Source organism: Borostomias antarcticus, assembly GCF_949987555.1.
Source record: "Borostomias antarcticus genome assembly, chromosome: 25".
NCBI classification, from domain to species: domain Eukaryota; kingdom Metazoa; phylum Chordata; class Actinopteri; order Stomiiformes; family Stomiidae; genus Borostomias; species Borostomias antarcticus.
In genome coordinates this window covers 9,706,218-9,727,848 of record NC_140258.1, presented here as the reverse complement: position 1 = coordinate 9,727,848, position 21,631 = coordinate 9,706,218, and the positions used below count along the sequence as shown (strand labels likewise).

At 45.5% G+C, this 21,631-nt stretch overlaps 2 protein-coding genes across 6 annotated transcripts in view; both read left to right on the top strand.

Annotated features, from left to right (window-relative positions):
* Positions 1–5,945, top strand: part of zswim8 (zinc finger, SWIM-type containing 8) — a 37,418-nt gene extending 31,473 nt beyond the window's left edge. For 2 of the 5 annotated variants that reach the window (XM_084458577.1, XM_084458576.1), the window contains 5 exons: positions 700–898; positions 1,343–1,546; positions 1,923–2,042; positions 2,687–2,865; positions 5,609–5,945. In XM_084458577.1, the coding sequence (XP_084314703.1) occupies positions 700–898; positions 1,343–1,546; positions 1,923–2,042; positions 2,687–2,865; positions 5,609–5,812 (906 nt within the window). In that variant the 3' untranslated portion in view covers positions 5,813–5,945. The remainder of the gene's footprint in view (positions 1–699; positions 899–1,342; positions 1,547–1,922; positions 2,043–2,686; positions 2,866–5,608) is intronic. The other 3 variants (XM_084458580.1, XM_084458578.1, XM_084458579.1) reach the window with 3 other exon arrangements.
* A 2,008-nt stretch (positions 5,946–7,953) lies between these two features.
* Positions 7,954–21,631, top strand: part of ndst2a (N-deacetylase/N-sulfotransferase (heparan glucosaminyl) 2a) — a 100,849-nt gene continuing 87,171 nt past the window's right edge. Inside the window, exon 1 of the mRNA XM_084458923.1 lies at positions 7,954–8,070. The gene's annotated coding sequence lies outside the window, so the exon portion shown is untranslated. The remainder of the gene's footprint in view (positions 8,071–21,631) is intronic.

Below are 21,631 nucleotides of genomic sequence, written 5' to 3'. Positions count from 1 at the left end.
TGCACACCCCTTCAAATAAAGTGTTACCCCGTAGGTCATGTATAGCTTCCTCCTCTCTTACTCAGAAAATGTCTATCAAGAATTAAACTCTTCATAGAATACTGGTCTCAAAGCATCAATGTGTTTTCTCTTTTATCTTAGTGTTCAGTATCCTACAGTTATGTTCATTTTATGAATTTGATTAGAACTGTTTTTTGTACTCAGCCGGGGAGATATGCGTAACCAAATTGGAATTGACTTTAGAAGAGGGAGACCAGTGAGATGACAAAATTGAAACTGACATTTCAAAGATGTTCAACTAATAACTTGGGACAGCTGCCAAAGTCTTTATTATGCACTGCAGCATCTGCAGTGTTTGACCTCCAATCCTATTTTCTAAAATTCTTTCTTTTGAGCCCATCAGGAACTCGGAGGCGTTAAATTGATTGACAGAATCATTCTCTGTGGATGGATGTGAATAAAGGGAACAAAAACTCGCCAATCCTGCCAAGCTTGATACCTTCTCCTCAGGACACAACAGGGAAATCAACACAGATTCTTTGTTGTGTTTTCTGAATCCTATAATACACACATCACGCACACACACACGCACGCACACACGCACGCACACACTTTTTCTCCCTCTCTCTTTTTCCTACCTCTCAACAGAGCTGCCCCACAGTCCTCGGTGTCGTGGAACAGCGTCTAACTGATTTTAAGTGTGTCTGTGTGCCCTCCCAGGGAATGCACCCGGCATTTATCGGTGCCCAGTACCCGTTCGCAGTGGCCACCGGCCCCCATCCGCCCATGCAGGCCACTGCTGTGACCTTCCCCGGTGTGCCGGTGCCGTCCATGACCCAGATCTCCGTCCACCCGTACCACAGCGAGACGGGCCTGCCGCTCAGCGCCACCGTAGCAGGTCAGTTAAGATGCCACGATCGTGTGGGTATGTGCAATATGCGTCTTTTTTTGGGGTGCATGACGTAGTGACTAGTGTATTAAAGGAGTAGTAAAGGGGAAATGCATGTTTAGCCCGGTTTTAAGGCTACTTATGATCATATACAATGGTTCAGATCAAAACGTTGACAAAACTAGCACTTTTGAGAAAGTCTGATAATTGCTCTACCACCGTTTTGGTCATACAATGGATGTGGATGGGCATCTTGAAAAATCATTCAAAAACATGTTAAACTCTCAACACAAATTTGAAAAACTCCTCATTGCTGCTTTAAAAGAAAATCCTATCAGACTATTAACAATTATGTCCTATTAAAACGTTTTTAAACTAGAAACTTGTGTGAAACGTTTCCAAAGTGGCTCTGTGTTTCACCATTCTCCCTCTATGGCACACTGTCACTCTCAGGAGCCGCCGCTTTCTCCGCTCTCTATCCAGTAGGTGGCGTCCACCCAGGCGCCGCCCTCCAGGCCATGCAGGGGACCGTGCTTCCTGGCCTGTCTTCCCAGCCCACCGCGCTGGTCAGCACCCCCTTCCCGACTGAGGACGAGCTGCACAGCCAGCCAATCAGCCAGCAGGGCCTGCACTACCTGCACTCTGCCTACAGAGTTGGTGAGGAGGAAAACGGCTTGGCTTAGTTCTCGAGACTTAGTTCTTCTACTAAATTAGATTGATTCATGTATTATCGCTAAATAAATGATAGTGGAAGTTAAATTACATTACATTCTTACAGTACAGTCATTTAGCTGACGGTTTTATCCAAAGCGACTTACAATAATTGCATTTAACTTAGGAACAGTCAGTGTACAGTACTACTACTTCCCAGAACTCTCAAGTGCATCTCCTTTCTAAAACACGTGACTAAGACTATAATCTAGGGCTGAAGGCAAAGTGAAGAATAGCAAACTAAAAATACAATGCATATCGTACATTTGCATGCAGTGATTGGCGTTTGGTTGTGGTAATTGTCTCTTTTGGTGGTTTGTAGGCATGCTGGCCCTGGAGATGCTGGGCAGGAGGGCTCACAACGACCACCCCAACAACTTCTCCCGCAGCCCCCCTTACACCGAGGACGTCAAGTGGCTACTGGGCCTGGCTGCCCGGCTAGGTGGGCGTGGGGCAACGGGGAATGAGGGGAATGGGAGTTGCCGGTCTACAACAGGTTGTTAAGACCAAACGGACTAGGCCACCTGCTATCTTTGTCAGCGGGACAGGGAAGGTCAGAGGGGTTGGCTGTCAGAGAGGGCCCAGGCAGGGGGTTAGGGGAGCCCAGGCGGGGGGTTAGCGGCCCACCTGTTGTATTTGAGGTGTGGTTGACATGTCTTTTGTCTTTGAATAAACCAGTAGAAGAAGGTAGATATGAAATATTCATATACTAGCTTCGCAGCCTCAGGTTTGAGCGGTTAAAGAGGAGAATGCTCAGTAAGGCGCTGGAGCGCTGCTTTGCTTTTTTTTTTTTTTGATCTCCCAGTACTTGTCCTCTGACATTTATTCTGAAGCTCTCTGCATATGCTCTACATGCTTGTAGCTACCATTATAACTACCGAAGATTTTTTTCCTTTCTGCTCTTGAATTGAGACTTTGATTTTCTCTTCACTTCCCTCTATCCCTCCTCACTTGTCCTTCTTCTCTCTTCCCTTCCGCACCCTCTTTTTTGCTTGTCTCCCTCTCCTCCACCTACTCCACTCCTCCCCATCTCCCTCCTCTCCCCCTCCATCTCTACCTATCCACACCTTCTCCCCCAACCCCCAGGGGTGAACTACGTGTACCAGTTCTGTGTGGGCGCGGCTAAGGGCGTGCTCAGCCCCTTTGTGCTGCAAGAGATCATCATGGAGGCCCTGCAGAGGCTCAACCCCGCCCACATCCACGCCCACCTCCGCACCCCCGCCTTCCACCAGCTGGTGCAGCGATGCCAGCAGGCCTATCTTCAGGTAAACACACACACACACACACAGTATCATGCTGCGGCCTTGGCTCTTATACTTTAGCCTTTGATGGACTCACCATGGCTGAGCTACTGATATAGTTTAGTTGGTCACTCAAGACTGAATAATTGAGTCCAAATGAATCCGCTGGTTTTATATCAAAGGTTTTGTGTTCAGTATCTTTGTGAGTCAACCAAACTCAATACATGTTGCATGTTAGATGCTCCATGTAAAAGAGCCTGCTAAATAACTGAGATGGTAGATGAGAGACAGGATCAGAGCAGGGGTATCTGTGTGTTAGCATAGTGGAGGGAGGAGGAGGAGGAGGAGGGAGTGTGTCTTTCACACAGCTTACATAAATAGTTTATGGAGCAAGAGTGCTTCAAACTGTAGAGAGGGAGCCGGGAGACTGTTAGCACATCCACTGGAAGATGGGCAGCACCGATGGAGCAGCAGTTCATTTGCTGTGACAGCTGCAAAGCTGAAAAGCATTTTGGCCCCTGGAGATGCCCCGTGGAAATGCACAGGCGCACGCAGGCAGTTGCGCTCGCACACACTCAAGGTCAAGGTCAACTTTATTTATATCGCACATTTAAAATCAACCGAAGTTGCACCAAAGTGCTTTACAGTATAAATAAAATAAAAACAGACAATACATTACAAGCAATACTGAATATAAAAGTGCACTGTTTAAAACTACACCATACTACACCAAACTACAGTCATACCAGGGCCAGGGATGTATGGCTTAACTAGCCTCAGAAAGCCAGTGAAAACAGGTGAGTCTTAAGCTGTGATTTAAAAATGTCTAGGGTCTGGGCAGACTGAATTTGTGGCGGCAGGCTGTTCCACAGCTTCGGGGCAGCCACTGCAAAAGCTCGGTCGCCTTTAGTCCTTATCCTAGACCTTGGGACATCCAATTTAAGCTCGTTTGATGTCCTCAGTGCTCTAGCTGGGGTGTGAACATGGAGAAGTTCAGCTAGGTACTGAGGGGCCAGGCCATTCAGTGCCTTAAAGAAAAGGAGCAGTATTTTAAAGTCAATCCTGAAGCGAACAGGGAGCCAGTGCAGGGAAGCCAGCACCGGTGTGATGTGGTCTCTCTTCTTTGTACTAGTCAGGAGGCGGGCAGCAGCGTCAAGGGCAGCACTAGAGGGTACAGAGCGAAGAGATGACATTTTATCAACAAAGAAATTGAGAAAATCATTGCAGAGAGCAGGCGAAGGTAGAACAGAAGCAGTAACCCGAGGGTTAACAAGGGAGTCCAGGGTATTAAACAGAACCTTGGGTTTACCAATGTTCTTTGAGAGAAGATTTGAAATGTACTCTGTTTTAGCAGCCTTCAATGCTGTCTGATACTGCACACACACACACACACACACTCGTTCACTTTCTCTGTAAGAAGTATTTGCTGCTTCTGATTTGTGGTATGGTATCAGTCACTATCAGCCTGTATTATCAGCCTGCTCTGTGGGATGAGGATTTAAATATGAGTCTGCAACACTGACAGAACTAGTGACACCTACAGTCCGCCCTAACATCAGATCACTTGCCCTCCAGTACCATGTCTCGCTTACTTTTCGCATCTGAGGTTTGTGCATGGGCGTGCACGCCATCTCCCTGAAGTCAGCTGACACCACCAGCCTGATACAGGCTCTCCTCCTCCTCAGTGTCTCATCAGGCAGCTAATGAGATGAGGTATCTGGGGGCCGTAGTCGAGCGGAAAGCTACCATCACTGACAGTGAGTCATTTCCCAAGTCACTGGAGGGGAAATAAATAGCATATGCCCAGCGTCGTTTTAGATACGCTGTGACGGGTTCATGTCTTCTATCAGCATGTTCTCCCTCCCTCTACCAGTTGCAGCAGTTGCTCATTTAATGGAACCTCAAAAGAGCTACAGTATAACCGTGGAAATTCACACTTCAGAGTTCCGGCGGACTTAAGGTCGACACAATCAGTAGATTTAAAAAATCCAGCAAGATTGAGATGATGATTGTGAACTTTGAAGATGCGAACATTTCCGTGATCGACCTCCGTTTCACACGTGTTTCTCTGTGTGTAGTAGATGGGCATTACAGGGCTTCATGGTAAACGGAGCATTAGTTCTAACTGGAAGACGGGAAATTGCAGCTGTATCACGGGGTACAGCAACTTGCCCTTTTGAGTCACACGCCATTAAGTTCCTGTGTGAGTCATTTAAACCATGGTCCCTCCAAATTATTCTCATTAATAATAAAGCTATTCGGCCCCATTATGTGTCCTGAGAGATAAATATTAAATAACTGTGCAGTGGACTGGGAGTGAGAAGGCTCTCGCTCCATTCACTGAAAGTGAGCTGGTTTGTCCTTACTTTGATTAAAAATATAGTCTACCCTTGAGATGGTACGAAGTTAACTTGATTAAATCAACCTTGGCTATCCTGTACCACAACTAACGATGATCTCGGAAGTATGCAGCAGTTCAAACCACCTTGTCAAGGCGGCACTGCACATTAACCCCACATAGTGGTGAAACGTGCTACTCCCAAACTATTAACTGCGTGCCTGGTCTGTTATGAACAGATGATCCCCCAGAGCCCTCCTAGCCTCATAGCACACACATTGTCATAAATAGATGACCTCTCTGTGGCCTCTTGACTCAACACACTCTCTCTCTCGCTCTCTGTATCTGTCCCTCCATCTGTCTTCCCTCTCTCTTTCTCTCCTCCCTCTCCTCCATCTTTCCTCCCTCTCTCTCTCTCTCTCTCTGCAGTACATTCACCACCGGCTGATCCACCTCACCCCGGCCGACTACGACGACTTTGTCAACATCATCCGCAGCGCGCGGGGGGCCTTCTGTCTGACCCCCGTGGGCATGATGCAGTTCAACGACGTGCTTCAGAACCTGAAGAGGGGCAAGCAGACCAAGGAGCTGTGGCAGCGCATCTCCCTGGAGATGGCCACTTTCTCCCCGTGACTGGGACTAGGGGGGGAGCTGGATTAAAGAACGTATGGGACAACCGACCCACGCGTCCGCAGCTCTTTCCCCTGTCACTTTCTATGGCCCTGTATGGAACTTCCTCTCTGTCTCCCATCTCACTCCTTTACTCCTTCACGTCACATGTTTTCTTGTGTACCACTAATGTACACGCCCGACATAGCACACAGGCAGCACAATCAGCATCCCCCCCCCCCCCCGACTAGACCTGCGCACCTGTAAGACTTCCTCTTGTATGTCATTGGTTTTTGCGTGACCCAGGGCTCGGGTGTTGAGCCAATGGCGGCCTCTATCTCTTTTCATGGCTGAGTAGCCTCCTCCCCCGTCTCATTTATCATCGTTCATGTTTCTGTGTAACTTCCTGTGAGGTGTAGTCCCACCTTCACGTCTCACCATCAGATGTCTCCATCTCCCTCTCTCCAGGGGCCTTGGCCATGCTCTGTGGTTAGCTTGGGGGATCGACTTCAAAAAACACAAAAAAAAATCATTATTTGTTGTTTGTTGGTTCCGTCTTTGAAAAGAAACCACTGAGTTGAGTCAGATTCATACTGCAACATTCCTCTGTCCTAGGGAGCGAAAGCCCCCACCACTCACAATGGATCTGAGTTTTAGCTATCCTGACAGTGTTTAAACAAGAAAAGAAACAAAACAAAAACAAGTTTGTCGAAATTATTAAGTTGAAAAAAAGTTTAATATGAAAATGCTAAACCTAAAGTACGGGTGAGGATTATTCAGTGTTTTGTTTTATCTTTTTTGTTTTTGATATTTTGTATAGACATGATGTGTATGCAGAGAGGAATTGGAATGAGAGAGTACAATGTGAGTGTTGTGTGGGTTCCCTTTTTCCAATTCAGCTGTTGGAGGTCTGGGGGCTTGGAAACACTGGAGTCTGGCTGGACCAAACTCTTCGTAGGCCCTTTTTAGATGAGGGTCAACGGTGCAAGTGGGCTCTTCTGAATCTCAGTTCAAATATATAATCAGAATATCAGAATCTCATTGTTACGGATGTGGACCTGACATGACATATCACATGGACTTATCCTTGTAGTGTCATAACTAGCCTGTGTTGGTGAATTAGCACAATGTGCCTGTAAAGGCATATGCAAACTTGGTTCCCAAGTGACATCCATCAGCTGTTATTCTTGAAGTGATGTCACTGTCCATCAATGTGTTATGGGGGCCATAGCCAGATTCCTGTGTTCCAAACCCACACCTCCAACCACGCTCTAGACCTCGCGGGTGAAGTGACTTAGTAGAAAATGTACTGTGATATTTTTGTATTCCTCGAAGTGTAGCTTGGTTGAAAAAATTATATATATATATATATACACATATATATATATAAAACTGTGCTGATTGCAAGAGGTTGTAATTTAGAATAAAAGAACAGATAAAGCAATACTGAAATGTAGAGTTTACTTAATAAAGATAATTCAAAACACTAATTGTTGCAAGTATGTTTTATGTGGGTAGGCTAACTGATTTATCCATGTGCACTCCTGCTAGTTATGAATGTGACCACGTGAGGGAGCCATAGGGTAATCTATGATAAACTCTCCACAGAGGCCACTTCTTTACTACATTACTTGTTTTCATCTCTATACCAGTTTCATACATTTTTAAACGTAAGGTCTATTTGTGTACTGTTAAAAGTATGTGTATGGTCCATGTTGTATTATCTTATTTCTCAGTGAGTTAACCCACTGTGCAGCAGAAAACTCTTAGTATAGCTCTTAGTATAGCTATGCATTTATATGTGCATTTGCCTCCCCATGTCTTAATGAAAAGCCACATAGGCTATCTACCACCTCACTGTTTCACCTGTACCTCTTTTAATGCCATCTCTCTTTTTGTGAGAAAGCAAGCCAATTACTTTCAAATCTGATCAATTGTGTGGGCTAAGCTATTGGTCGGGGTTAATGTTTTATAAATGACCTTAAAATAACAACATATGTCTGTTTAAGGTCATTAGAGGGGTTTCTATCCATCCACCAGAGTGCAGAGAGACTCGGACAGGCAGACTCGGATAGGCAGACTAGGACAGGCAGACTCGGATAGGCAGACTCGGACATCCTCCTAGTGGCTCTGCTTCACTCCAGAGTTTCAGCAGAACGGGGCATCAACCGCTGAGTGAAGATGGCGGATTCACCAGCGATGCTGTTTTAACTAGAAAAATATACACATTATCTGTCATTTAACGACTCGTGTGGATTGCTAACCCTTACACTCCAACATTGGTGAGTAACAACTCACATTCGCATGTCACATTGTGCCACGTCCTCTGAAACTTGAACCTATTTAATGTGTGCAACACTAGTTAGCCGGTAGGCTAACCTCGCTAGCAGCGAGTTATGGTGCATTCGTTTGTGGTCGGAGGTGGCAAGTCGCAAGTGGGAAAATACCTACCTCCGACCTGTGTGCATTCCAGCTATATACCATTATATCACAGTTACCTAGTTATATCTATATACCATTATATCACAGTTACCTAGTTATATCTATATACCATTATATCACAGTTACCTAGTTATATCTAGTGCATTCGAGCAACTGGGAGCTGAGAAACATATCCGAATTTGCGACGAGGAAGTGTGAGTTCATGCGGTGTTTTATTTAATCATTCAGCAAGTCGCAATTTGCCACCTCCCAGTTATAAACGAACGTACCATTAGCTCAACGTTACTTCAATGCCAGTTGATCTCCCCTCGCATTTTCCAGTGAATTGAAATGGGAAGGACATGCACACATTTCGTTTACATCCAGAACAACTGTCTGTAGGATAGTTTTATAGATAACTCATTGTTTGGGTATGACCAGATTTATTTAACGATAGCAATTGTAGTCAGCTGTTGAGCTTGTGTTGACCAGCTGGCTAGCTGGAGGTAGCTAGCTATCTGTGCCCTGTCTCTAGTGGTGCATTCGTTTGTGGTCGGAGGTGGCAAGTCGCAAGTGGCAAAATACCCACCTCCGACCTGTGTGCATTCAGCTATATACCATTATATCACAGTTACCTAGTTATATCACAGTTACCTAGTTATATCTAGTGCATTCGAGCAACTGGGGGCTGAGAAACATATCCGAATTTGCGACGAGGAAGTGCGAGTTCATGAGGTGTTTTATTTAATCATTCCTAGTAAGTCGCAATTTGCCACCTCCCAGTTATAAACGAACGCACCATAGGTCTAGCTGGGTCAGGCTAGCTAGCCTTAGCTACGTTCATCTGAGTGGGTCATATGGTGGTCCACTCCGGTCTGCATGCAAAAGTTTCTCTCCCTCTCCACATCCATTATGCTGGATAGTTTGCGAACCCTAGCAAGAGGACTGACACTATAACATGTAAATATAGTGTGATATAGATGAATACATATATGGTTCTAGCTATACGTTCGTTATGAAATCCAATGTAAAGCTCATAGCTCCTTATTTTCCATAATGGGTTCACGACGTGCGTGCATCTGACTTGGAGGCATTGTTCTTGCTCCCTGTCCTCATTTACAAGCTGACGAGCTGGTTATCAACTAACCATTACTAGCTAGTCACCACCTAGTGATGGTTAAGTTAGTATTTAGGTCGATCATGGCTGCTCTAATCCAGGAGAGCATTAGTTAGCCCCAGCTAACCTGCTTATCTGTATTGCTCTCAAGCCACGTTTCACCTTTGCTTTGTGTTCATCGAACCACATTCTGCGGAGTGTTGTTGGATTGAGGAGAAGGGGGGGTAACATGGTCCTGTAATTCAACATATTACACGAAACAGTACAACCAGGGGTCTAACTTTAGTGGTAATGCTAAATACAGAGTTGGGTAAACTGTTGAGTGCACAGTTTACCCACATTGATTAATACAGTTGATCAGAAAATGGGTGAGAAACTCTCAGCCTCATCTCAAGATGTGGATGAAGCGAGTTTACTTGGATTTACCCTCCACTACACCCCCGAGTACAATATGCTATTCCTAATGTGGAATAGAATCACTACGGTAGGCCATATTCTCACACTTCAGTAGCTTTGGCTTTTGTGCTGTTACTAGAACTTGTTGAATTCAGGAGGGGTGGTGGAGTAGATGTTATGTTTACCAGAACGGCTAGGCAGAGACCCACACCAAAATAATTCCCGTCACAAGGAGCCACATGATATTATTGAGTTAGGAATATAGTAGATTGAAGTTGCCTCTGGTGATGGGTGGGTTGAGTTGTTATGTAGCCAGGGTACCATGGGAGCTCTGAAGCACTGATGCTTTGGAACCCTTGGACGCACGCTATTTACAGACATCAGCTCTCTGTGAACATGAATTCATGTTAATGAAGTTGAATGAGTAACAGTCTCACTTGATGAGTAATGCTAGAGAATGTCAATATATTTCAGCACTCTTGCTCAATGACATGACAGTGAAAGTTGCTTACACCCACTGTGCTGCTCAGCTTCCTTCCATATAACTACAGTACTGTTAAAAGTATGCATTTAGAATTCAGGGCAATAATAAGCTCGACCCTTGTTTCATGTTCCCCTTTCCCAACGACGCGTTGCATTCTGTTCTGGAGTGAACGGCCCAATTAGGTTGAGCTTCAGGCGCAAGCTAACTTCTGTCCTCTGAGCATATTACTGATGTCTGCGATAACCACTTTATAATTAAGAGTAAGGCCTGCGGGTGGCTCTTACAAGGAGACACTTTCTCCATGAAGGGTATTATTAGGCTGGGTCTTTGGAAGTGAAACAAGGCATTCGTTTCTATTTTAAAGGAGGCCCTGGACGAAACCCATCTCCCAGAGCCCACAACTTGGACTAAGGAAGGACTAAGGATTGTTCAATATTTTTTGTATGTTTACATGGATGGTTTTGACATGATTGAACCATTAAAAGAGCATTATGGTCTTACTCTTTGGTCTTTGCGGGGATTAGTGGGTGTAATTTTGTCTTGTTACAGTGGGCTCAGACATTTTCATTAGCCTAGGCTACTGCACAAGCCTCAAAAACTGATATCAGGACTCTGAGATCGCAAGTTATCCTTCAACGTTACAGTATACTTTGAGTAGAAAATAAGACTTTTTTAAAGTAAAAAGCAAAACAAAAAAAGCATATCAAACCTATCAACATAATACCTTTTGACATTATAGACATATTGGACATAGCATATTAATACACTAAGAGCATATAATTGTACACTATGGATATACATTGTACACTATGGAGATCTCTCTCTCTCTCTCTATATATATATATATATATATAAAATACTATACATTAACACAGGTACATGACAACACATTATGGACATATGGTACATTTTTGCACAATTGGTGGTATATGTGTGCACAATTAGCAATTCTCTATGCAGTTCAGTTAAACCTGGCGTCTGGGCATCAAGCCCCTCACTGAGATGTTACATCTACACTTAATTTGTCATTCAGCAGTTGACCCTGGAGCACAGGCTTAAGCCGCAAGGAAATGGATGGAGCTGGTATTTAATTGCTTCATTCTGCCCTGCGGGGCTCACTACTGACTTTATGATTGATTTGTGGCGTATACAATGGAACTGAAGCTACATGAATAATATTTATACCCTCTGTCTTGGAAATAGGCGTGGAGATTGATGTAAGGCTTGCCATGACATTTAGCAGCCGAAGGGTTGCACTTGTATGCCGATCTAGTGCTTAATTCAGCCATCAATAAAATTCTTCTACTTTTCTCTGTCACGAGACTCAGGATTTCACATGGCCTAGATCTCAGGACACTGAATCAAACCTCGTTCATTTCCTGGGAAATTGGAGAGTGGTGTTGGAAGGGGTTGGATTCCTGAATACTATCTCGGTAGCGCCTGCAGAGACAGGAAATGCTAATGGTTTTTCAGCGGGAGACTGTCTGTAGCATCAGGGGTAGAGATTGGGTTGTTTTGTGGCTTTTGGCCTTTGGCTTTTTGCTTTTCCCTTCTGCCCTTCTGCCTCATTCAATGATTCAAAAGGAGGGGATACATCAACATTGAGATGTGCAATCACGATAGGATTCGGCTGACTTAACAAATAAAATAAAAAGTGATCTACTACCTCAGCATTTTGAGATTGTCTCACAATGAAAAATGCTTTATAAATAAAACAATTTAAGCAAGATATCAGGTATCCCTTCTGATAATTACAAATATTGAAAATGCCTCTTAGACTAATATCTTGACCTTATTGCAAATGGCAGGTAAACAGGCTTTGTAATCGCGACACAAGCGAGTTGATGGGGCTGGGGCGAGAGTTGGGAGCAGGCTTGCAGGACTACATTTGGTAGAAAACAGCCCAAATCGTTTTAAAGCCATTTCGAATGTTTGATTGATTTGGTAGGCTACTATCAGCCTCTAGTTTATCATGGTACAACATTTATAAAACCGAATCGTAAGTGGTGTTCAAGAGTTTATGGATGTTCCTACATTAGAACGCGAAAGTGAAGCCTAAACTTGTCGGCAGCTTGACACAAGCCTACACATGATAAAATAAACCCACACATGAATAGCCTAAATCATGAACATATACTCAGATAGCAAACTATACAATCTAGCAAGCTTATAATCTACAAGTAGCAGGGGCACAATGCTCAGCTTGTTACTATGCAATGCTTCCACCTAGGGGATTTTTAATGAGTACATGCGGGTATTCGCTCATTAACACCAGTGAGTATTCAAAGCATAAAAATGGTATTCGGGACAGCCCTACTATTTACATTAGTGGGTCAGGAGGCCACTGCCTACTGCCCGATTCACTCGAAACTGGGCCTCGGAATTGGAGATGTGTGAGTGGGTGTGTACTATGTGTGTACCAAGGGACAGAGACTGGCAAGGCTTCCAGTAGTAGAGTGAGAGTGGACAGGTTGAAGGGATGGTACATGATGCAAAGCACATAAAAGGCTATCTAGAATTTTTTTTTTCATTTTCGGTTCACCCTACCAGCCCTTTGACATTTATCAGGTCAGAGAACAAACACATTTCTCAAACATAGCAGATGTTCCAACGAGCCCAGTTGGGGGGTGGGGGTGGAAGAGGAGCCGGGGTTGAAGACACCAACCCATTAGAGAGGCGAAGATTGAACACCCCTTCCCTGACACCCCTTCCTCTGTCTTATTCACAGCCAGGATCAATATGTGCTTACCGTAACAGCTCCTGTTATTAATAATATACGCAGTGTGTCTGAGACGTGGACGCTGTAGGGATCGCACAGCAGCCAGGGTCAATAGGTTTCAAGTAATGATGCTGCACTAGAGCGTTAGACAGAACAGGAAAGGCGTTGGAGAGAGGTACAGAGGAGGTATAGGACTGGAATTTCTGCTTGTATTTTTCATTCCTTGCTAATGATGAACTATGGCTGAAGATGGGACTTTGCATCTATAAAATATCTCAGATGAAGTGAAGTTGCTATCCCAGCGCTGCCTTGTGAGCATTGCTGATGTGGTTTTGTGTAGCTCCAAATAGGTCATTGCATGATGTTGCCAGAGTCTACCATGGGATTCGTATTCTACATAGCCTCAGTCATTGTTGTGAAGAGGGAGGAACCAGGACAGGGACAGCACTCTCAGGAACCGGAATTCTGTGTCTTCAGGGCGTAGTCAAGAGGATGTTCTGGCATAATTGACAGTCATGGTTGTTGTGACATGTTAGCTCTTGTCTTCCTTTGGAAGTAAATGCGAGGGGCCTACTGGCTGCTGGTAAGACCTAATGCAGCCTATCAATGTTTTTCTTACCTGACATGCTATATCAGCTGAGTTGCAACAACTCCCCCTTCCACACTTAACAGAAACTCATTAACAGAGCTAAGTGTCCATGAGTGCTTGGGAATCCTCACTGTTCTGTCTTGGCGAGCCTCTAAGAGCGGCGGCAGCTGTTTCCTCCACTCCGCCTCCCTCCCAGCAGAATGTTTAGGATAAGAGTGGGTGTGACTAATTGAATTCCCGTGCATCTAGACCTGTACTTCCCTAAGCCTCATTGTTTCATCGCTGCTGATGCAGAGGAGATATAGGAGCTGTATTCAATTAAACATGATCACAGCAACTTGCCTTTCTGAAATGTAGTGGTGCGCATTGAGCTGCGTATCCGAGTGCTAAACGGCTCTCTCAGTAAGTGTGCTCTAATGCTGATGGCTCTCTCTCTGTGCTGAAGCCAGCCGTGATCTTCCCTGCCAGCTATAGCAGCAGCACTATAAGAACCAAGGGCACAGTTCATTAACTGTGTCTTCTCTACACTCCGCTAAAGGTATGATTTGCTAACGAACCCGGGATTGGAGCATTGACTGCCTCGGAAGCTTTGAGCCATGGAGATCAAGATCATACTTATGAAGCTTGGTCTCTGAGATCAGGAGATCAGATCACACTAGAAGCTTCAGCGTCTCATTGGGCTGCTAAGAGGAGGTGGCCGTGGCAGAGCATGACGTTAATAATAATAATAATAACTGTACCAATTATCTCATCACCATGGATTCCCACACACAGCCAAGGCAGGCAGGAATGTCAAGTGTTGCCATCGCTGAATAGTAGATATTCAGATAGAATGACAATAGGGGAAGGCAGACACTTTTCACTGTTTTCTGCTCCGCTCCACCTATGCCTGGAACTGAATCAGAAACGGATGAAAACGTTTTGTTTTAGACCTCAGACACCACACCTACAATCTGAGCAGACGCGACACGAGTCACCCACTGACACCTCATTGAACTATCTGTCCAATCTGATCGCAGGGAGTCCCTCCAACCCCTGCTGATTGGCGGTAACAATGACCACAAGGCAGAAATGAGAAACTGCTGTGTTCGTCTGATTTTGACAGCCCAGAATGGCACAATGTCTTCAGATAAGTGCTTGTAGAGATCTCAAAGGTTAGAACGCCCCTTGGCTCGCCAAACATGAAGCACTTCAACTCTGCATGCATAGTGTAGAGCACTGAAGTCAAGAGAAAGGGAGGTTGCACTTCTGCCCAGGCATCTGTGTGCCAAAAGGAGGGGTACTTGACTCCAAAATGGCAGAGCCTCCTCATAATTTGTCTGGGATAATGTTAGGGAAGGCAATTAGTGCTACGTATTTAAAAACACCTCTATCTCCCCTACACAAACCTTTACTGATGAGCAAATAGTTATTACACAATAAAATGCTCTTCTGGTGCATGCCAGCCCACTGAAAAGTCGTACTAATAAGATCATTTAATGTGCAGAGCGGCGTTCAACCGTTTACTAGCTTTGGAGAGAGAATAAGGAGGAGAGATGGGGGTAGAGGGGCAATAGGTTACTTTTGCCTTTAGGAAGAACTGGAAGATTGATTAAATTAGCTTTAAATGAGAGATCAAAGGGAGTGAGGGGGAAAACAATATTTTTGAAGTAGCTAGCCTGTACAAGATTAGCGTGTCTAATCACCTCGGGGTGGTGCGGCTGGCTTCAAGTGATCTTAAACAGCAGCAAAGAGCATCTCAGGTTTCTGCCATGAAGGAGCCCCATCGACTGCTTAATGCACACTTTTCACGCTTGAAAGTTGAGCCTCCGACTTCAATTTCCAGTAGCGCATCAGAAGTGAGGCAGCCTTGATTCCAGTTTACCGGTTGAAGTTTTGTTTCTCTTATCAAGCTCAGCAGTGCTATCTGGTTACCGGAGGGGTTTCAGCTACTGAATTCAGACAACCAAGCCCCCAGAAATGCACTTCTAAATTGACTCTCTGAAATCATTGTTCTCAGTTCAAGCCTTCCCCATCATAGCGTTCCATTCATCTCTTACAGACAGCTGTCAGTGCAGTGCAATCGTGATAAAAGCACCAGTCCTGCCTGGTGTAGCCCTCAAGTCTTTCATCACCGATTTCTCTTGCAGCCGCCTCCCTGCCAAGGGCTTTATATAATTGGAATGATAAAAGAGGAGTGGCTGAAGGGTACTTAGTCTCATAGTCTACTCCTGGCCCGTCCGTTCTGAGAGCTCAGAGGAATCAGAATCCCACCACGCTTGGGTCTATTTGGCTTCCAGAACCATCACTTATGTGACTCCGCCAACATGGCCTTATTTCGGTGGTCGTAATGGACATTCGTGCTTTTAGTTTGAGTTATGTTACCAGCTGTAGGTAAATGCTTTGCTTTTTTTTGCCCCTATATGTTTTGCCTTCTACTATATTGTTGTGAATTCAGGGGCCCGCAAGCCTGAGCTGGTCCTCCAAGGCTTTGCCTAAAAACACAGTAGACCTAATGCAGAGTGTTCCCCTTTGGCATGTTTGTCTTTCCCACAAGCTACTTGGCCTTCAGTTCAGATTGCCACGCCTGCCAGGTTGGTCCGGTATCCACCCCTCTACCCGCCGGACTGTTTGAGCCACAGGCTAATGAGCCATGCACTCCTGCCTTTCCTCCACTTAAATGGAGATGAGAGCAGAGTTAATGCTGCCCTTAGCCCACATGGTTATCAAGTGATGTTTTCTGTATCGAGTTCCTTTTGATTTTAGATAGAATTGTAAGCCTCTGATCAATACCCTCTCCTCCCAGACCGTCAGTTAAGTCAGTGAACCACTCATCTGTTAAACGCTAACTGCAGTTTTTTCTCCTTACGCCGGTCTTTCACCCAACACAACAATGTTTCTGCTGGTAAGTTTTGCACTGCACTGGTGCTACCAACCTTTTCTGTTAGTGGCACCAGACATAATTTGGTCGCATCAATTATTTTAACGGCACGCAGCAATAATGTGTCCCATGTGTCTAACCACTGTGATTGGAATGCGTATGTTTTTTTCTTCACCGGCAGCTGTGGTAGGCCTGCTCGTCTCCCGTTGTTGTCGTCATTGTCCTCACCCGACAGTTCTGTTTTTCATCATCGATCACTGAGGTTTGTGATTGACACGGCACATTTTTTCTGGCAAAATGAGTTGATTTCGCGTTTCATTTGCCTTCAACTTCACGAGCTAACGCTAGCATGGATTAGGCTGTGTGGGACTGTTAGATTTTTTTTCCCTCCGCTCTCCCTGTGGTCGCGCGATCACGTGTGCAGAATAGCCTACGAGTGGTCTCGCACAGATTCTTTGATCTTTACAACATCCCCCACGTAACAAATGTGATCAGATGCTGTAAATATCAGTGAATCTGTGCAGCTATTTGCACAGAGGATCAGTGTAAATACGGCTCTTGAGGACGAGAGAGAGACCGTTTTTTCTTACTCACACCAGTGCGACCCATTCAAATTTTGTATTGCACTGCAAAAGAAATGCCAATTTGGTCACAGTTTTGAGCCCTGCTCCTGAGAACTGAAGCCTTGAGAGGCAACGTCTCGCCTCACTAGACAGGCTGCTCATGGCTTGATGTTTTGAGAACTGCATACCAAATGTGGAGGGAGCAGTAAAGTGTGCAAGCGTGTGCCTGTGTGTCTGGATTAGTTTTTCTCAGAGCCGCTTCTGTCTGCATGTGTTTGCCTTGCTGTGAAAAATTGTCTGTTGGCTTTATTGATCATCATTAGGAACATGGAGCTTTTAAGTCTCTGGTTCTCTTGTAGAGGTCAGATAAATTAGGCTATTTAGTAGGGATGGGTTGATCTGAGAGACTGTCCAGAGACCGGCAGCCAGGCATGGTTATTCTAGGGCTTTTTGTTTGTCCCTATTGCTACTTAAAGGAAGCCATTTTAGTAGGGATGCACCGATCTGAAAACTGATAATGGATATTAACATTGCTGTTATGGCCGATAATCAAGAGAGTAACATGTTTTTGAATGATTTTTCAAGGTGCCCACCCACATCCATTGTATGACCTAAACGGTGGTAGAGCAATTATGAACTTTCTCAAAAGTGCTAGTTTTGTCAACTTTTTGATCTGAACCATTGTATATGATCATAAGTAACCTTAAAACAGGGCTAAACATGATTTTTCCCTTTACTACTCCTTTAAGTTTTTTTTATCCATCCTTCTGCCTTTCACTGTGGATGGAAAAGACTCCGTTGTTCATATTATTATTATTATTATTATTATTATTATTGATTGGTCCTTTTTTCTCCTCTATTAACACATCATTGAAATTAATGGACAAATCAGTGGTGCCTTGGTATGGGTTTCCCTGCCATCAAATAATAAGGCCTGCTGGAAACCTTCCCCCAGATCTGCTGCCATCAACGCATCAGCCCACCCACTAAGTTGGTTTTCATGCGTTCTCAGTCTTGTTCTCATATCACTTGTGTGATGAAGACAGACAGTTGCAGTGCAGTGTTATCTTCCACCACTGGTACTGTGACACTTCCTCTCCTATCCCTTCCCTCTCTATATATATATATGTTCTATGTTATAAGCAGGTTTCCAGGTCAGGTTGAATGGAAGGCTGAGGCTCTACTGGAGATGCTAGTTCTCCCAGTCTCAGTGTGCTATTGCATCTTCACAGGAAAAATTGGCCTCGCTCCATACAAGCTGTTATCAGACAGCTGAGCAGCAGCCAGAACCCTAGCGGTATTTTGCATTTTGTAGAGGCTAATTAATTACATTTCTGCACTACTTTTGATTTATAGCTTTTGATTGCCTAATCTCGCTGGCAACACTGTGGAAGGACTGACTAGCACTGGAATGTAGCAGGATCAAGCAGAATCTGTGGAATCGTTTGTGTGGGAAACGGGGACATTCAGTGACAGACGGACACTCTTTCTCTCTTTATCTGCATCCCTTTTGAGTCTCTTTTTCACTCATTTTTGTATTTACCCCCCTACGTTGGGCGCTTTGGTGGCTGTCATCTGTCCTGTCTGTGCTTCAAGGTGAACTGGCACAGTCTGGAGCAGGACGGGCGGATCAGCAGCGGGCTCCGTGAGAGGAGGAATAATAATAATGCTAGCTCGTCACAGGAGGGAGAGAAACGTGCCCCCCCCCCCCCCCCACTCAGCCCTCCTCCCTCTCCACAGCTCCTCTGTGCAGCGTGTTTCATCACAGTCATTTCTGTGCTGTTTTTATTTTTTATTTTCAGAAAAAACATTATATTCCTCTCTCTGCAGCTTGCTTGACTTCTAGTCAACTCGACTGTTTGTCTCATTCAGTCTGTTTCCTATTACTCTTGCCTTCTTTCGCAGTTATGAACATCTGTATTTTTCTCCCACACCCACGAGAACACTCGCACGCCTACACACACACACACACACACACAGACGCACACACAACCCTACAGGCACATCAAATTCACAGCCAGGCGTTTTGAAGGCTGACCTCAGCGGCTTCTGAGGACCAGCCGGGCTCAGGAGAGAGGGAGAGAAAGGGAGAAAAAGGTTCCTCTGGAACAAGCAGGACCTTTATTACCCTACATGAGCACAAACCCTAATGACTAATTGATTGCGTTGTAATGGCCTGCTGCATTACTGCAGAGCACTGAGCCCGGTTGCCTAGCAGCCCAGGCTGTTGACAAGCGGCCTGTCAGTCGTGAAGTCAGTCACTGCCAGGTCTGATATCATTGGCACAATACTCATAGGTGACAACAAGTAGACTGAAACCTCACTGGTTCTACTGAAAATACCACACACTAGATGTATACATTTAATGTAGTCACCTTCTACAGATAAACAAAGCTGTCTGTCTTTATGTGTGTCTGTGTGTCTGTCTCTCTGTGGCCTCGTCCTGCGACCATTGACGTGCCTCTGCTGCCTCCAGTCCTCCGTGGAGAGTAATAGGAAACAGTCTCTGGTTGACTGGGTCTGCGTGACATCTGCCCCTGCGCTGTTCTCCCACCTCAGTGTGCCACAGAGAAATAGAAAGGTCTCATAGCCTAATGCTGTGTTCACACCGGGCGCAAATTTACATAGAAAGTCAATACAATTCGTGCGGCGCGAATCACGCAAACCGCCGCGTGGCGGCCAGGATTTGCTGCGCGGCAGATTCACCAAAAGTTCTCGCCGTGCGGCAACCCCTTCAGTTGTGTCACTGGATCCAGCGGCGAGATTCAGGCGAACTGGGCGGCCCGCCGTGCCCGGTCTGAACACAGCATAAGTCAAGTAAAGCCTGATCTATAGGATTTTAAGCAACGCCAGTAACACAACATGGGAATCCTGCGCACGTCCGTCACAACAACTCAGGCCTGTGCGTCTCAATCTTGTACTGCGCAGAGTATACACCAGGCTGCGTGTGTGTTCTGTGGCGCGTCCCCTTTATCTGCACACCTGTGTCCTTTCCCTGACCCCCCTTCCTGTCCCCCGACATCTCTTATCTGTGCTCTGGGGAGGGCTTGTTGCAGTTCCATTAATTAGCCTAAGCCTTTGTAAACAAATGAGATTTGTACGTGTGTCTGTGCAGATGGGCTTTTTTTGTGTACGCGTGTGTGTGTGCTGTGTGTGTGCAGGTGTGTGTGGGTGGGGGGGTTTGAACTTGGATATTTGTTACAGATGCTTCAGAGGTGTTGTGATTCGCATTCTCATCATCATACCCACAACAGTTGGTGCATAGCAACAGTTTCACTTCATTGAAAATGACTACATTTCTAACACGTCATGTGTTACATAGGGATACAAGATTAAATCATCAGATAATGACATCTCCTGTTTACAAATTATAAATTGTGCAGACATGTGTGTACATATATATATATATATATATATATATATATATATATATATATATATACTGTCTATCATATTTTTTTGTGCATACATGGATTCTATTTTTTTGTACACTCTTCTACAGACAGCATACTCTTTGTATTAAGCCTATGTCTGGGCTGGACTATTAGGTTATGAGGAAGGGCCTGGGTTATTATTAGTTTTTTGTGTCTTTCCAACAAATGTCATGTTTCAGCTTCAGTCCTTGAAGTCTCTTTGTCTCTCTAACTTCTTCTGTTCTGTCTCTCTCCGTCTTCAGTCTGTTGGATTGGTGGTGGCAAATGGAAAATTCCACGGACAAAAGCAGAGAGCGGGGTGGGGGTGGGGGTGGGGGTGGGGGTTAGCCAGCCTGGCTTGAGATGTTTCAGAGCAAGAGGGAGAGAGACAGTTTGACCGGCCAAAGTTCTTGAATGTTCCTTCCTTATTATCTCCAACCAGAGCTGGACTCTGGAGTTTACACACAGAGGGCTTCTGGGAAATGTTGTTTATCTGCCTGGGGTCACTGACTTCTCTGTGGTCAGGCCTTCCTGACCCATTCAGCCCTTCATCCGCTTATCCGGGGTCGGGTCGCGGAGGCAGCAGCTCCAGCAGGGGGCCCTAGATATCCCTTTCCCTAGCAGCATCAACCAGCTCTGCCTGGGGAATCTTTAGCCGCTAGATGTAGTCCCGCCACCTAGTCCTGGGTCTACCCCGCGAACCATGGCCTCAGATTTAGAAGTGCTGATTCTCATCCCAGCCGCTTCACACTCAGTTGCGAACCTATCCAGAGAGTGCTGGAGGTCGCAGGCAGATGACGCCATCAGGACCACATCATCTGCAAATAGCAGCGACGTGATCCCCAGCTCACCGAACTGCACTCCAATCACAAACGGGATTGGTGACAAAGCGCAGCCCTGGCGGAGGCCAACCCCCACCGGAAAGGAAGACAACTTGCTGCCCAGGACCCGGACACAGCTCTCGCTCTGGGTGTACAGGGATTGGATGGCCCTAAGTAGGGACCCCATACTCCCGCGTAACCCTCCACAAGACCTCTCGAGGGACCCGGTCGTAGGCCTTCTCCAAGTCCACAAAACACATGTAGACAGGTTGGGCAAACTCCCAAGCCCCCTCCAAGATCCTCCCGAGAGTGAAGAGCTGGTCAGTGGTTCCACGACCAGGACGATGATATGATAACGAAATCGATCATCGACCTTCGGCCTAAGGTGTTCTGATGCCAGGTGTACTTGTGGGCATCCTTGTGTTCGAACATGGTGTTTGTTATGGACAAATATCACATT